Source organism: Mizuhopecten yessoensis, unplaced genomic scaffold (genome assembly GCF_002113885.1).
Source record: "Mizuhopecten yessoensis strain PY_sf001 unplaced genomic scaffold, ASM211388v2 scaffold11165, whole genome shotgun sequence".
In the NCBI taxonomy this organism is placed as follows: Eukaryota; Metazoa; Mollusca; class Bivalvia; order Pectinida; family Pectinidae; genus Mizuhopecten; species Mizuhopecten yessoensis.
The window spans coordinates 1,362,789-1,376,889 of NW_018408912.1; the positions used below are offsets into that span (position 1 = coordinate 1,362,789).

At 40.3% G+C, this 14,101-nt stretch overlaps 2 protein-coding genes across 2 annotated transcripts in view; one reads left to right on the forward strand and one right to left on the reverse strand.

Moving 5' to 3' along the window:
• Positions 1-439: 439 nt before the first annotated feature.
• Positions 440-2,390, forward strand: LOC110467211 (LYR motif-containing protein 2-like). The gene is made up of 3 exons (XM_021524218.1): positions 440-528; positions 1,213-1,353; positions 1,620-2,390. The coding sequence occupies exons 1-3, from the start codon at positions 472-474 to the stop codon at positions 1,695-1,697; spliced, it is 276 nt and encodes a 91-aa protein (XP_021379893.1). The 5' UTR covers positions 440-471; the 3' UTR covers positions 1,698-2,390.
• Positions 2,391-8,300: 5,910 nt separating this feature from the next.
• The window catches only part of LOC110467213, a 15,487-nt gene continuing 9,686 nt past the window's right edge, over positions 8,301-14,101 (reverse strand). The window contains exons 6-9 of the mRNA XM_021524220.1: positions 13,038-13,220; positions 12,575-12,698; positions 11,715-12,143; positions 8,301-10,345 (exon numbers count right to left, since the gene is read on the reverse strand). Coding sequence (XP_021379895.1) covers positions 9,732-10,345; positions 11,715-12,143; positions 12,575-12,698; positions 13,038-13,220 — 1,350 coding nt within the window. The 3' untranslated portion in view covers positions 8,301-9,731. The remainder of the gene's footprint in view (positions 10,346-11,714; positions 12,144-12,574; positions 12,699-13,037; positions 13,221-14,101) is intronic.

The following is a 14,101-nucleotide window of genomic DNA, read 5'->3' on the forward strand; positions in this document are numbered from 1 at the left end:
TGCATGCTGTGATTTAATAATTTGTTCTTGTCTGTGTATTGTATAAACCTTGCTATATGCCTGTTTGTTTTCTGCGTGTTGCCTTATATATCCTGTTTTTATACCTTTGTTTGTCGTAATAATAGCTCTACAGAGCTAATGTTTCCATTATAACATATACGACTCTAAATAAAAATGCTTGTATCTTGTATGGAATGCGTCGACTCTGTCGCCTTGTTTGGAACACAGGAGGTCTTGTTAGCAATTACAAGCACATCAATTAACGCACGAGTTAGACTATTCGATTTTTTATATTTTGAAAGGAAACACATTAACGTCAGTAATGTACTATACATAAAAATATACATTAAGAATTACAAACAATTATCTGCGCGAAAATAACAATCGAGTTTAAGATATTCTATAACAGTCTCTCTTTTTGAAATGTTTATCCATTTAGTACGATACAGTTGTCGCCCTTGAACACACAACATGGCAGGTTCCCGGTTGCCACCGGAGAAGCTGAAACATGCTATGTCATTATCTAGGGTAAGTACGTGTATGTTGCCGTTTTAAAAAGGGTCATGTAAGTATTAATATCTACAGATCCCACCAGGATATACAAAAATCCGGATGCAAGTCGTATAACAAAGAGGGGAACAGCCTATTCATGTCATCGTCACTGCTGCGCTGGACGTAGGTCCTACCGATACACGAAGTTACTGGAAAGTTGTACCTAGCCTTCTATCGATAGTCAAGTCAACGGTATACTGCTAATATTGAACGTATGAGTTTAATTTTGTGAACCGATATACATGACGAGAGGTGTATTTGCTCAAATAGTAACATGAAGTTATGATCGGACGTTCAAACGAAGGTCAGACTTCCTATTATTTCATAGGAGTTGCTTCCCTTGACACACTCGTTAAAGTTAGGCCAACGTAATCGGGAACTATCGTCATGTGCCTCTTTTCTTAGGTAGCCTTATGACTTGAGCTAGATAGTCTTACATTCATATCTAAATAACATGCAGTTAAGATTTTATGGGAATTGATAATTTGTTACTGTCTTCTGATAGGCTAGATCAACCAACATGTTTTTCTTATGCCCGACAGTCTATTTTGGTTGAGGCCAGGGGAGTGTCCTTGTAGGATGCATGTTGTAGAGTAGGATTTATGTAATTTTATCCCTTGCCTGTTTAGGTTATTGGTGGTGTGGTTTTTAACTTTGTAGTTCATGCTGCGGTCCCAGGTACTGAAGTTGTACAGAGACATGATGCGGATTGTGTATAATCTACCTGACCTCGACCAGCGCAAAGCTCTCAAGGACTTCATCCGCCACGACTTCGAATGTAATAAAAATGTTGAGGATGAGGTAAGATTCTTGAGTCGTAAACAGTTCTAAAATCTACTTCAGTACTTTTCCTTATGTTCCACCGAACATATTCCAACAGGTGTTACCGTATTTAGCTTATCTTATAATTCCGACCATGTATTTGCGGTTAGGTCAAATAGATGTATGGCAGGTGTTTTTCGTTTTCCATCTGAGGATTTATTGTCATTCCTTTCATATTGTATTACTATAACTAACTCGATCACATTGACATTTTAATTCTTGATTGTGTTCTGTTTATTTTACAGGAGGCCATTAAAATGTTTATCAGTAAAGGAAAAATATCTCTCAGAGAGCTCGAAAATACCGTTCCTAGGGGAAAATGACAACATTATTTCAAAAAAAATCTATACACAAAGGAAAACAGGAGAGATGGCAATGAAAGTCTCATACAGAACCAAACCAGATGACTGTCCATTCATGATGTCTGACACAAGCCTAGGATCTGGCCAATCATAACATCTGATACAAATAAATAACGTCTGGTACAAGCCAAAAGTCAGGCCAATGAAACGTCCGATAAATAGCCATAATATCACAACACATTAAGCCAAGTCTTCATGATAAATGAGAATTAAGCTGGGCTTGCGACAGAATGTGAGGTTATTGGGGCGTGTCACAGAAGCTAAATCCTTAAACTTGGAGACCAACAGGAAAAGAAATTGGAAAGATCTGAATGGAATGTTTCAGATGACGAAAAAGGAAAGAATATGAAATGTATGAAATGTATTGATTTAGTGACAAAATGGAAGGGAATATTTTCAGCCCAAAGGCAATGACGTGAGGTGACCTTGACACCATTTAGCTGTCAGTCCATTTATCGTGTGTAATTTTCTGTGAAGGTCTTGGTCCAAAGGTTTTTTTTATAAAGAAAAACGGAAGTGCAAGAGAAAATTGAAATATGTGCATGTTCCAAATAACTTCAAGCATCTCGTTTATTTTCATATCCTTAATTTTTATACAACTTCATTACCAAATACTGGTATATGTGTATGTATTTTGTTATTAAAATTACATAAAATAGCTACATGTGTTAAAAATTGTATATGTTATTGGTTTTTTTTTCTTCTTTCCTTTGCAAATCCCACCTTGTCTTAATTGTAGGGGGATGCCATGTTGAAATGATTTTAGGAAGGTATTTACCTGCAGACAGACTGGATCATGTCCAATTGTCTTCGGTAATGGGCAACTAGTTTCAATAACATTGTCCACATGTTTTCATGGTTATAAATCATACACCGAGGTCAAAGATAGCAATGAAACCGATATACCAGATGTCGTAACTTGATGGTTGTCTGTTGGTGGTTACATTTAATATTTCCACAAATGTAGGTTACTTGCAAATTGTTTTTTTCCATTCAATTTCAATAAGTGTTAACACTAGTACAGGCTTTAATTGGACAGTTTGAATGTTTCAGGCTTTAATTGGACAGTTTGAATGTTTCAGGCTTTAATTGGACATTTTGAATGTTTCAGGCTTTAATTGGACAGTTTGCTCATTGTGTAAAAATAACCACGTATACAAACAGTTGGTGAACATTATCAGATCACACAAAACATGTCGTCCGTCGGACTGGAACAGAAAATGGCAGTCCCTTATCTAAGCTCATGACGATGGATATATTATAATTGAGGGCAAAGTCAATTTAAGTTGTCGCATGCTTAAATAGTCGCTCGCACTTAATGTTTACACGTTTTATCAAATTATCTTAACTAGCTTCGCCTGTCATGATTTTCATGGCCTTTAAGATATTACCCCAAACGTAAGTTGAATTAAAAATTAAAATCAATTTTATTTATCTTGGGATGACGATGCTTACCCTTGAAGTAGATCCGTTTTTGTGTCGCCTGCAACCCTATCGGCGTTGTGGTCGGTTGCGTCGTCCGAAACACGGTTTCCGTGCCATAACGTGAGTTCCCTTGGTTTGATTTAACTCAAACTTGCATACCAATATAGCTAGTGGAGTTATGCCACTTTTATTACAAATGAGGGCATTGTGAAGTAAATGCAAGAACTTTTTTTTATTTTTCAATCAATCCCTTTAAAATTTTGTACGGTAATGCTAGAAGCAATAATGTCGAGTTCAAACTTTCTGTGTTTTGGCATATCACACTTGACATAGCAACGCTGTTCATCGTTTTTGCCGTTAATTTTTGCTTGTTTACGGGATAACTCAAACAATTGTTCTTCAATTTTTGTCAAACTTGATGGGATGTTTCATTACCTGAATGTTTTGGATGAATTTTTAAATCGTGATATTTAAATGCTATTCGGCAGAGTTTTGTCCCTTTTTCATTGCGGGGCTTTGCTCCTTTCCTTGCCTAATAAGGGCATCGTGTAGTAAATGCAAGAATGTTTTTTATTTGTTAATCACTTCCTCTTAAATTTGGTATGGTAATGCTAGAAGCAATAATGTTCAACGTATATTATGGGTTTTTCTGTCGAGTTTCAACTACGTTCCGCGTTTGCGTATCACACTTGACATAGCAACATTGTGCTTATTTTTTTTGCCGTTAACTTTTCCTTGTTTACACTCTAGTTTTTATTAAACTACTTGGTTGTTCCATTACCTGAATGCTTTGAATGAGTTCTTTAAAAATCTTGACATTTAAATGCTATTCGACAGAGCTATGTCCCATTTTCATTGCCAAATAAGGCAATTCTGTCGAAAATGCAAGAACGTTTTAATTATTTGTTCAAGACTCCTACCTCAAAACCAAGGTTCTAGTTTTAGTAATAGCAACATCGACAACGAAAATGTAATTCTGAAACACAAAATAGCTTGCGCGATAAACACAGTAAATGAATGGCAAGGTCACAGTCACCAACAAAACGGTGACAGTAAACACATTTATATCAACTCAAGTTTCTTTAGGTTGATCAGGCTCAGACTTCATACTGTGCTTTCTTACCTATAGTGCTGGCTTGGGATTGCTTTTCAGGTCCGAAGGTCTAAGGTCAAGGTCACCATTGCTATAAATAGAAAATCTAGTTTCCGTGCGATTAAATGAGTTCCTTCAGGTTGATTGAACTCAATTGTATACGGTACTTCATTACTAAAAGTGCTGGCGTAGGATTACTTTTCAGGTCCAAAGGTCAAGGTCACCGTTACTATAAATAGAAAATCTGTTTCCGTGCAATGACTTGAGTTTCTTTAGATTGATCGAGCTCAGACTTCATACAGTGCTTCCTTGCTAATAGTGCTGGCGTAGGATTACTTTTCAGGTTCAAAGGTCAAGGTCACCGTTACTATAAACAGAAAATCTGTTTCCGTGCGATGACTTGAGTTTCTTTAGATTGATCGAGCTCAGACTTCATACAGTGCTTCCTTACCAATAGTGCTTGATTGGGATTGCTTTTCAGGTCCGAAGGTCAATGGCCAAGTTCATCGTTCCTTTTAATAGAAAATCTGTTTGCGCAGACGAGACATCCATTCCTGTGGAATTAAGATTACATGAGCTGAAGTTCTTTAAATGAAGAATAACCATTGAAATATTTGACCTTGCTGTCGACCCTTCATTGATTTCGCCGCCTCTGCAGTAAATTAGCTAAGAATATGAAGACATTTTATGTCGTCCACTCTTAAATAACAGACATATCACTGGATATATGTCATATGTCCTCCGGTGAGAGTTTGATTTTGCAATGTAATGAAAAACATGATGACAATTAATTAATACTGAAATTTTGGAAATGCGAAGCCTTAGTTTCCATAAAGAAAATCCCTGTTTACTGACTCGAAGGGTACACGTAACGTCTTTGGATCTCCTCCAGCACTATATGTACGGAAATCATGATATGCCAATAACCATAAACGTATTATAACTTGTGGTGGGAATCGGTTGAAATTTCAAAAGTGATGGTTAGTTTAATGAAAATTTAAATCTGTGCGATCCATATCATAAATAATGCAGTTTGAGAACATTAATGCAGCAATTTATATTTAAACTGAACTCCTTTATTGCAATAGTATTGCGTACTGAAGTGTCAACGCTTCACTACGCTTAGGCAACTGTACTGTAGGCCTTCTGTACAACGCTTAGGCAGTTGTACTGTAGGCCTTCTGTACAACGCTTCACTACGCTTAGGCAACTGTACTGTTGGCCTACTGTACAACGCTTAGGCAGCTGTATTGTAGGCCTACTGTACAACGCTAAGGCAACTGTACTGTAGGCCTTCTGTACAACGCTTAGGCAGCTGTACTGTAGGCCTTCTGTACAACGCTTAGGCAACTGTACTGTAGGCCTACTGTACAACGCTTAGGCAGCTGTATTGTAGGCATACTGTACAACGCTAAGACAACTGTACTGTAGGCCTTCTGTACAACGCTTAGGCAGCTGTACTGTAGGCCTTCTGTACAACGCTAAGGCAACTGTACTGTAGGCCTATTGTACAACGCTTAGGCAGCTGTATTGTAGGCCTTCTGTACAACGCTTAGGCAGCTGTATTGTAGGCCTACTGTACAACGCTAAGGCAGCTGTACTGTAGGCCTACTGTACAAAGCTTAGGCAGCTGTATTGTAGGACTTCTGTACAACGCTAAGGCAACTGTACTGTAGGCATTCTGTACAACGCTAAGGCAACTGTACTGTAGGCCTACTGTACAACGCTTAGGCAGCTGTACTGTATGCCTTCTGTACAACGCTTAGGCAACTGTACTGTAGGCCTACTGTACAACGCTTAGGCAGCTGTATTGTAGGCCTTCTGTACAACGCTAAGGCAGCTGTACTGTAGGCCTTCTGTACAACGCTTAGGCAGCTGTATTGTAGGCCTTCTGTACAACGCTTAGGCAGCTGTATTGTAGGCCTTCTGTACAACGCTTAGGCAGCTGTACTGTAGGCCTTCTGTACAACGCTTAGGCAGCTGTACTGTAGGCCTTCTGTACAACGCTTAGGCAGCTGTACTGTAGGCCTTCTGTACAACGCTTAGGCAGCTGTACTGTAGGCCTTCTGTACAACGCTTAGGCAGCTGTACTGTAGGCCTTCTGTACAACGCTTAGGCAGCTGTACTGTAGGCCTTCTGTACAACGCTTAGGCAGCTGTACTGTAGGCCTTCTGTACAACGCTTAGGCAGCTGTACTGTAGGCCTTCTGTACAACGCTTAGGCAGCTGTACTGTAGGCCTTCTGTACAACGCTTAGGCAGCTGTACTGTAGGCCTTCTGTACAACGCTTAGGCAGCTGTACTGTAGGCCTTCTGTACAACGCTTAGGCAGCTGTACTGTAGGCCTTCTGTACAACGCTTAGGCAGCTGTACTGTAGGCCTTCTGTACAACGCTTCACTACGCTAAGGCAACTGTACTGTTGGCCTTCTGTACAACGCTTAGGCAACTGTACTGTAGGCCTACTGTACAACGCTTAGGCAGCTGTATTGTAGGCCTTCTGTACAACGCTTAGGCAGCTGTACTGTAGGCCTTCTGTACAACGCTTAGGCAGCTGTACTGTAGGCCTTCTGTACAACGCTTAGGCAGCTGTACTGTAGGCCTTCTGTACAACGCTTAGGCAGCTGTACTGTAGGCCTTCTGTACAACGCTTAGGCAGCTGTACTGTAGGCCTTCTGTACAACGCTTAGGCAGCTGTACTGTAGGCCTTCTGTACAACGCTTAGGCAGCTGTACTGTAGGCCTTCTGTACAACGCTTAGGCAGCTGTACTGTAGGCCTTCTGTACAACGCTTAGGCAGCTGTACTGTAGGCCTTCTGTACAACGCTTAGGCAGCTGTACTGTAGGCCTTCTGTACAACGCTTAGGCAGCTGTACTGTAGGCCTTCTGTACAACGCTTAGGCAGCTGTACTGTAGGCCTTCTGTACAACGCTTAGGCAGCTGTACTGTAGGCCTTCTGTACAACGCTTAGGCAGCTGTACTGTAGGCCTTCTGTACAACGCTTAGGCAGCTGTACTGTAGGCCTTCTGTACAACGCTTAGGCAGCTGTACTGTAGGCCTTCTGTACAACGCTTAGGCAGCTGTACTGTAGGCCTTCTGTACAACGCTTAGGCAACTGTACTGTAGGCCTTCTGTACAACGCTTCACTACGCTAAGGCAACTGCACTGTTGGCCTTCTGTACAACGCTTAGGCAACTGTACTGTAGGCCTTCTGTACAACGCTTAGGCAGCTGTACTGTAGGCCTTCTGTACAACGCTTAGGCAGCTGTATTGTAGGCCTTCTGAACAACGCTTAACTACGCTTAGGCAGCTGTACTGTAGGCCTACTGTACAACCCTTAAGCAGCCGTATTGTAGGCCTACTGTACAACGCTTTGGCAGCTGTATTGTAGGCTTTTTGTAAAACGCTTAACTACGCTTAGGCAGCTGTACTGTAGGCCTTCTGTACAACGCTTTGGCAGCTGTATTGTAGGCATACTGTACAACGCTTTACTACATTTAGACAGCTGTCCTGTAGGCTTACTGTACAACGCTTAAATACGCTTAGGCAGCTGTACTATAGGCATACTGTGCAATGCTTAACTACGCTTAGGCAGCTGTACTGTAGGCCTACTGTACAACGCTTAACTACGCTTAGGCAGCTGTACTGTAGGCCTAGTGTACAACACTTAACTACACTTAGGCAGCTGTACTGTGGGCCTACTGTACAACGATTAACTACACTTAGGCAGCTGTACTGTAGGCCTACTGTGCAACGCTTAACTACGCTAAGGCAGTTGTACTGTAGGCCTACTGCAGAATTGGCTTAGTTTGGTCTGGGTTTTTTCCAAACAGCCAAGGGTGAATGTATTTATTTAGTAAATAACTTAAATAATGACCTACCTGGTTGGTACTCTCTATCCAGTTTGAAATTTTGTTCCCCAGTGATATACCAAGTACGTGCCAATATGACACAACGTGACATACATAAACGACAATTTATGAAAGAAAATTAACTGCAAGAAATCTATTTCTTTAAATCTTTATTAAATTGCTATTACAATGTAGTTCAAAGTCTGTAGATAAAAAAAGGTTCTGATTGGGAAACATTGGTTAACAAGCTCTTTGATATAATTATGTTTAAATGTTACTATATATGGCACTGATGTCACACACACCGACGATTCCAACGACAAAGGGACGTAATACACACCAACAATTCAAAAGACAATGTTTCGTCATACACACCAACAATTCAAACGACAATGTGACGTAATATACACCAACAATTCAAACGACAATGTGTCGTCATACACACCAACAATTCAAACGACAATTTGTCGTCATGCACACCAACAATTCAAACGACAATGTGTCGTCATACACACATGATGTCATACACACATGATGTCATACACACATGATGTCATACCACCAACACATTATAACGACAATGTGACGTCATACATACCAATTATTCAGAACATCAATGTGATGTAATACAGACCAAAAATTCAACACACCAATGTGATGTCACACACAGCAACTCTTTTCAACAATGTAACGTCATACACTCCAACAATTCATTACAAAACTGTGACGTCGTAGTTCGTCAACGTCATACCATATATCAAACACAGCAACAACTTATAGGTAAAAACAATTAAAAACCTCAAAGCAAATGTCAACTAAAATATTTTTTAAGACAACATTTTTTGGTTTCAATATGATCAATTTAATTTGTGACATTGTCCCAGTTAAACAAAACATATAAGCAATATATTAAATTTAGATAAGTCTCGCGTTCATTTTAGCAGCAACAATTAATAATGGAATTCAGAAGCTTATGATTATGGTAAAACAATTCGCGCCCGGATAAAAATAAGTTACAAAAACCCGGTTAAAACTGTTTGGAAGACGAGAATTATCCTGTGATACAGACATGCATATATATATACATTGTTATGTTCTATAACGTTTCTGTTATACCTACATCACTCACACACACTCTATCACAACACATGATAATCTCACAGGAGTTTTGATTGTCGCTCTTAAAGCATTAACACATGCCTATTTCTTCAAATGGTTCGAAAAGAAACACATTCTGTCTATGTAATATAATGAACCTGAAGATCTATGAGCTAATGTGTAGTACGAATATGGTCGGATTATTGAGGAGTCCTCGTATGATATTGCAAACTATCGAAATTTCGAAAGTGATATTGAACAGCTGCATTGAGTCTTGCACTGCCTCACCAAATATGCTCCTTCCCTGTGGTTTGGAAAGCCATTTCATCCCCTGGGATTGGGATAGTCACGAGGTTGGATGCAAAGAGTCAACACTCAGCTGGCGACCTCTCCAATCATCTTGATTTCACTAGACCACCAGACTTAACTGGAAGTCTTTAGCTCGTCATTAATTCTCACGTCGTTTCGTCACTATCATAAATAACAGTGTCAACATTGTAGAGACTGGACACGATGTATTACTCGTCACAAATTCAGCTCTTCTGGTTCCGGTTTCTCCTTTGACGCCTTTTTCTATTCCTCCTGCCCTTATTCTTTCTATCTTTAACCCCTCCGTCTCTCATCATCTTTTCTTTAGATGAACGGGATGGGTGTCTGTGACCTCGATGCTTGTGTCTGTCAGGTTTATTCCTTGCCGATTCCCGTTGTTCCGTGTTGATCACCACATCATAAGTGTCTTTGTCTCTAGTCTGGCGCTCCTGCACATTTGTGTTTACACTTCTGTTGTTATCACTTTCCCTATTATCGGGGTTTTGTTTATCCGGACTGTCTACATTGTCATTATTACCAACATTGTCAGCATTTACTTTGGCTGCCTGCGCGCATACGCTGACGTCACAATACCCCCAGGTCTCCTTGAGTTTGTTGGTGAAGCACCAGGGTCGGTTCCTTCTGAGAGACATAGGGTTCCGACAGTAGTTGTGGGGACCTATCCCGTCCTTATCCTCCTCCTCGGCGTCCGAGTCGACAAGTTTGTGATCGTGGGGGTAGTGGGAAGTCCAGTTCTGGCACGTGATCCCGTCACGTGTGTGATCCAACGTCCCACGGTAGTCTCGCCCATCAGGGTGCTTTCCCTTGATGCATTTACCTATAACATATACAGCGAAGCATTGTTTCAGTGAAGACTTTCACAGAAGCTACATCGTTTATGTTTTATCAAAAATTACAGGAATGTATAGTAATGTCTGTTTCCTAGAGACACCTATATCTGTCATAATAAGTACAATCAACGGCAAATTGTATCACATACTACAAACACTGACATGCACATCAGTCAATGTGGTGTACCTTATTACCTGCAAAAAATGCAATTTACAGTACGTGGGCGACACCTGCACCCAGCTCAATATCAAAATCAACAACCACCGCTGCTCCATCAAGCAGAACAAACCAGACTTCCCTGTGGCAAGGCATTTTAATATGCCTAGCCACAGTTGGAAAGACATGCAGGTTGTTGCCATAGATCATTGCCCTTCATGGGACGAGACGAGACGACGAACGAGAGAACGGTTTTGTATCACCAATCTACAAAACCGCTACCCGCGAGGTATGAACGAAAGATAGGCGGTTGTCGTCCGCTCGTTTTCCTTCCAGGGGGCATTTGACCTAATTGTGCATTACTGCACAGTTGGTCTGCTATCTCGCCTGCCTGCTGCTGCATGTCAGTGTGTGTGACCAACAGCCCTTGTCAGATTAATTTTGCAGATTTATACAGTATCTTAGCCATTTCATCTACTTATTCCTCCTGCACTCACTTATTTGATAATTACATACATTATTCCTGCAAACCGAAAGAGGCGACTAAGTGTGGACCCCCCCTGCTGTGACTGTTAAATCCACTGCAGAATTGAGAGGCCACTAATGGGGGCATTCTGTAGGAAATTGAGATTTTTCACATTTACCGGGCCAGACTGATTCCCACATGCACATGTTCCACGTTTTTGATATCTCGTCCCTTCTTTATGGTGCTTATCTCTCGTTGACTCACTTTATGTGATAGTGCATCTTGCGCAAGAATAGGTCCTCTACATCAGCGTTCCTTGTCCGCGATGCTCTCAGCTTAATTGCTGCCTTCGGCTGTCTTTAGCCGAGGGGACTATTGGTTTTATATAATAGCTATATTTTCAATTATAGTATATCAGTTCTATCTTCTTGTAATATGATGTATATGTACATGTAACTGTTCTGTTTCACTGTGTCTTGATAAAGGAGCGGATCGCTCCGGAAATTTGACAACCTAAACTTGTCCACACTGTTGGAATTACTTCTTTGCCCCATATACTATTTTAAGTAATTCGTATCTTACGGACATACCTCCATTAGGATCCAGTGTTATATGGGATTTTACCGTCTATATTACTTCTTTGACCCATGTCATAATAAGTAATATATACATACATTGTATATTGGGCTTGCTTTGCTAGACAGATATTTATAACATATATATTAAGACTTACGTTTTGCAGGTCTCTCGCATATGTAGGGGTAGGCATATTTCGGCAGTTGTTTCGCCGACCCAACCCAGTCTCCCTTCCATTCCAAGTCTTTTGTCTTCGCATTCATCCTCAGAACTAGGGACGTGTACGTTCTAGGGTCAAAGGTGAACCAGTCTAAGCGGAAGTCGAGTTTCTGCAAGTCACTGATGTCTCCCTGGTCCCAGTAGAATGTATCGTTGATGCGCCGTCCACCCGTGCGCCACTTCCGGATATTGGGGAAGTTCTGTTTGATGTGTTTATTAAGAAACTTGTCTTCGTACTCATTGTCCACAGCTACAAGGTGGCCATTGTACTTCTCACAGTGCTTCTGGGCTCCCGCGAATTGCATTTTGGGATTTCGGACAAATAGGTAACAGCTGGTCTTGAACTTTACCCAACCTTCAGGGCAGACTGGAAAATAAAACGTTCACATAAACTCATGGCGTTACCTAAGATGGTGTTTCTATTTTTGTCCTTTATCATTGTCTTATTATTGGCAAAACGATTTAAGCACATGTGATTAAATAATATAAACATGTATTTGAGTTGTTTCCCCTGTTTCGAGATACTAGCAGAAAATTGGGAGAATCTCAAATGTTTATTTATGATCAGTGTAAGTACAGTATTCACCTGTTGACTTGTCTCTTTATAAAACCGTTAGAATTGTGATAGTTAGAGGGTAAATTGTTTTACCTTTTCCATTGTTATTAAAATGTGTGATGTGCTTGATGTGTTTGATATTTAGACAGTTATGTGTATATTACAACTAAATGGGCGCTGTTACAGATTGAAAAATCAATAAGTTAAAAACGGGTTAGGTCTGGTCGGTTTTGGACTCTCACTTGTTTCATTCTTGTCCTGCTTTTGGTTACAGAAGTACATGTCCCTCAGCTGAGCAATGTCGATTTCGCTCATTCCATCTCTCTGTCCTATAGCCAATTTCATATCCTTCCCAATACCAATAACCTGTAAAGAAAAGTAATACAAATAAGTCCACTGACATACCAATAACCTGTAAAGGGAGGTAATACACAAATAAGTCCACCAACACATCAATATTCAATTTCAATTTCAATGTTAAAAAGTTGAATCAAAACGTGTTCCTAGACGTAACTGGCTGTAACACATGCTTAAAACAGAATATGCTTTTCTGAACATAATAAAAGCACGCACACCTGTACGCCACGAAGTGACGATAACTTTTGTAAATTTATAAATGGAGGCGGCTTAAATTTGAAGAAAGTGAAAATTATAAGTGATTCAAATACTGCAATCACTAACTTATTGCTAGCTCCACAAACTTACTCTGATTGTTTTCCCGCCATTTTGGGTGAACGTGCGGTCCTTGTAATGCATGATACTTTTATAGTCATACGGAAACCCTCGGGGTTTAGACAGCGTCTCGTTGATAGCCAGGAAATCCGGGACATAGCGAGGGGAAATGTTGGGATACACTATCTGTACGTACTCGTCACGGTCCGGGCGAGCCTGGGAGAAGAAAGCATGGTCAAATATAGGTAAAACATAAAAACATGGTCATGCACCGGTAAAACATAAACATAGTCAGTCACAAGTAAAATATAAACATAACATAAGACGAACGTTTTTACAGATAATCTGTGATGTCGATTAAGGCTCATGTCACTATTATGGATACAACTAACTTCTCGTTGTCACTTTCCACAGACAACGAATCCATCTTTGTGTCATTAGTATAGCATGAAGAGTTGGTTTTACTTGTAGTAGAAACCCCAAATAAATTAAAGTTTCCCACGATTCCGCACAAAATTCTGCGATGGTAATGTAAGAGAAATACGCTTGCCTCCATTCTACAGTACCATTAAATGTTTTATACGGCGGAAAAATAATAATGCCGACCAGTTCTTGTAGTAATGAAGTGTAAGATATATATCAAGTCAGTCAGGGGACCAATTAGACACGAAAACACCTCACGATACGTAAACCGTAATTACTTAAACACATACACCTCTCGCGGAAGAACGCACGGAAAAATAAATATTTCGCGCTGGAGACCTGTGTTTGTTCAGGATAACTGCAAAGAAGACATCAAAAGATGGTAAAGTTTGTGTAAGATGTTCTAATTAGTGTGCGGATACTTAAAATTTTAGTTTTGGTAAAAAATATCTTTCGGAATCAAATTTTGAAGTATTATTTTTACTATATGTATATTCCCGAACCAGTATTGCGTCCCCTCCCGACCCTGTGTTACCAGTTATATTGTCCCTCCCTCCCAACCTTGTGTCACCAGTAATACATTGTAATATCCCTCCCTCCCGACCCTGTGTCACCAGTAATACTGTCCCTCCCTCCAGACCCTGTGATAACAGTTATATTGCCCCCCCTCCCCC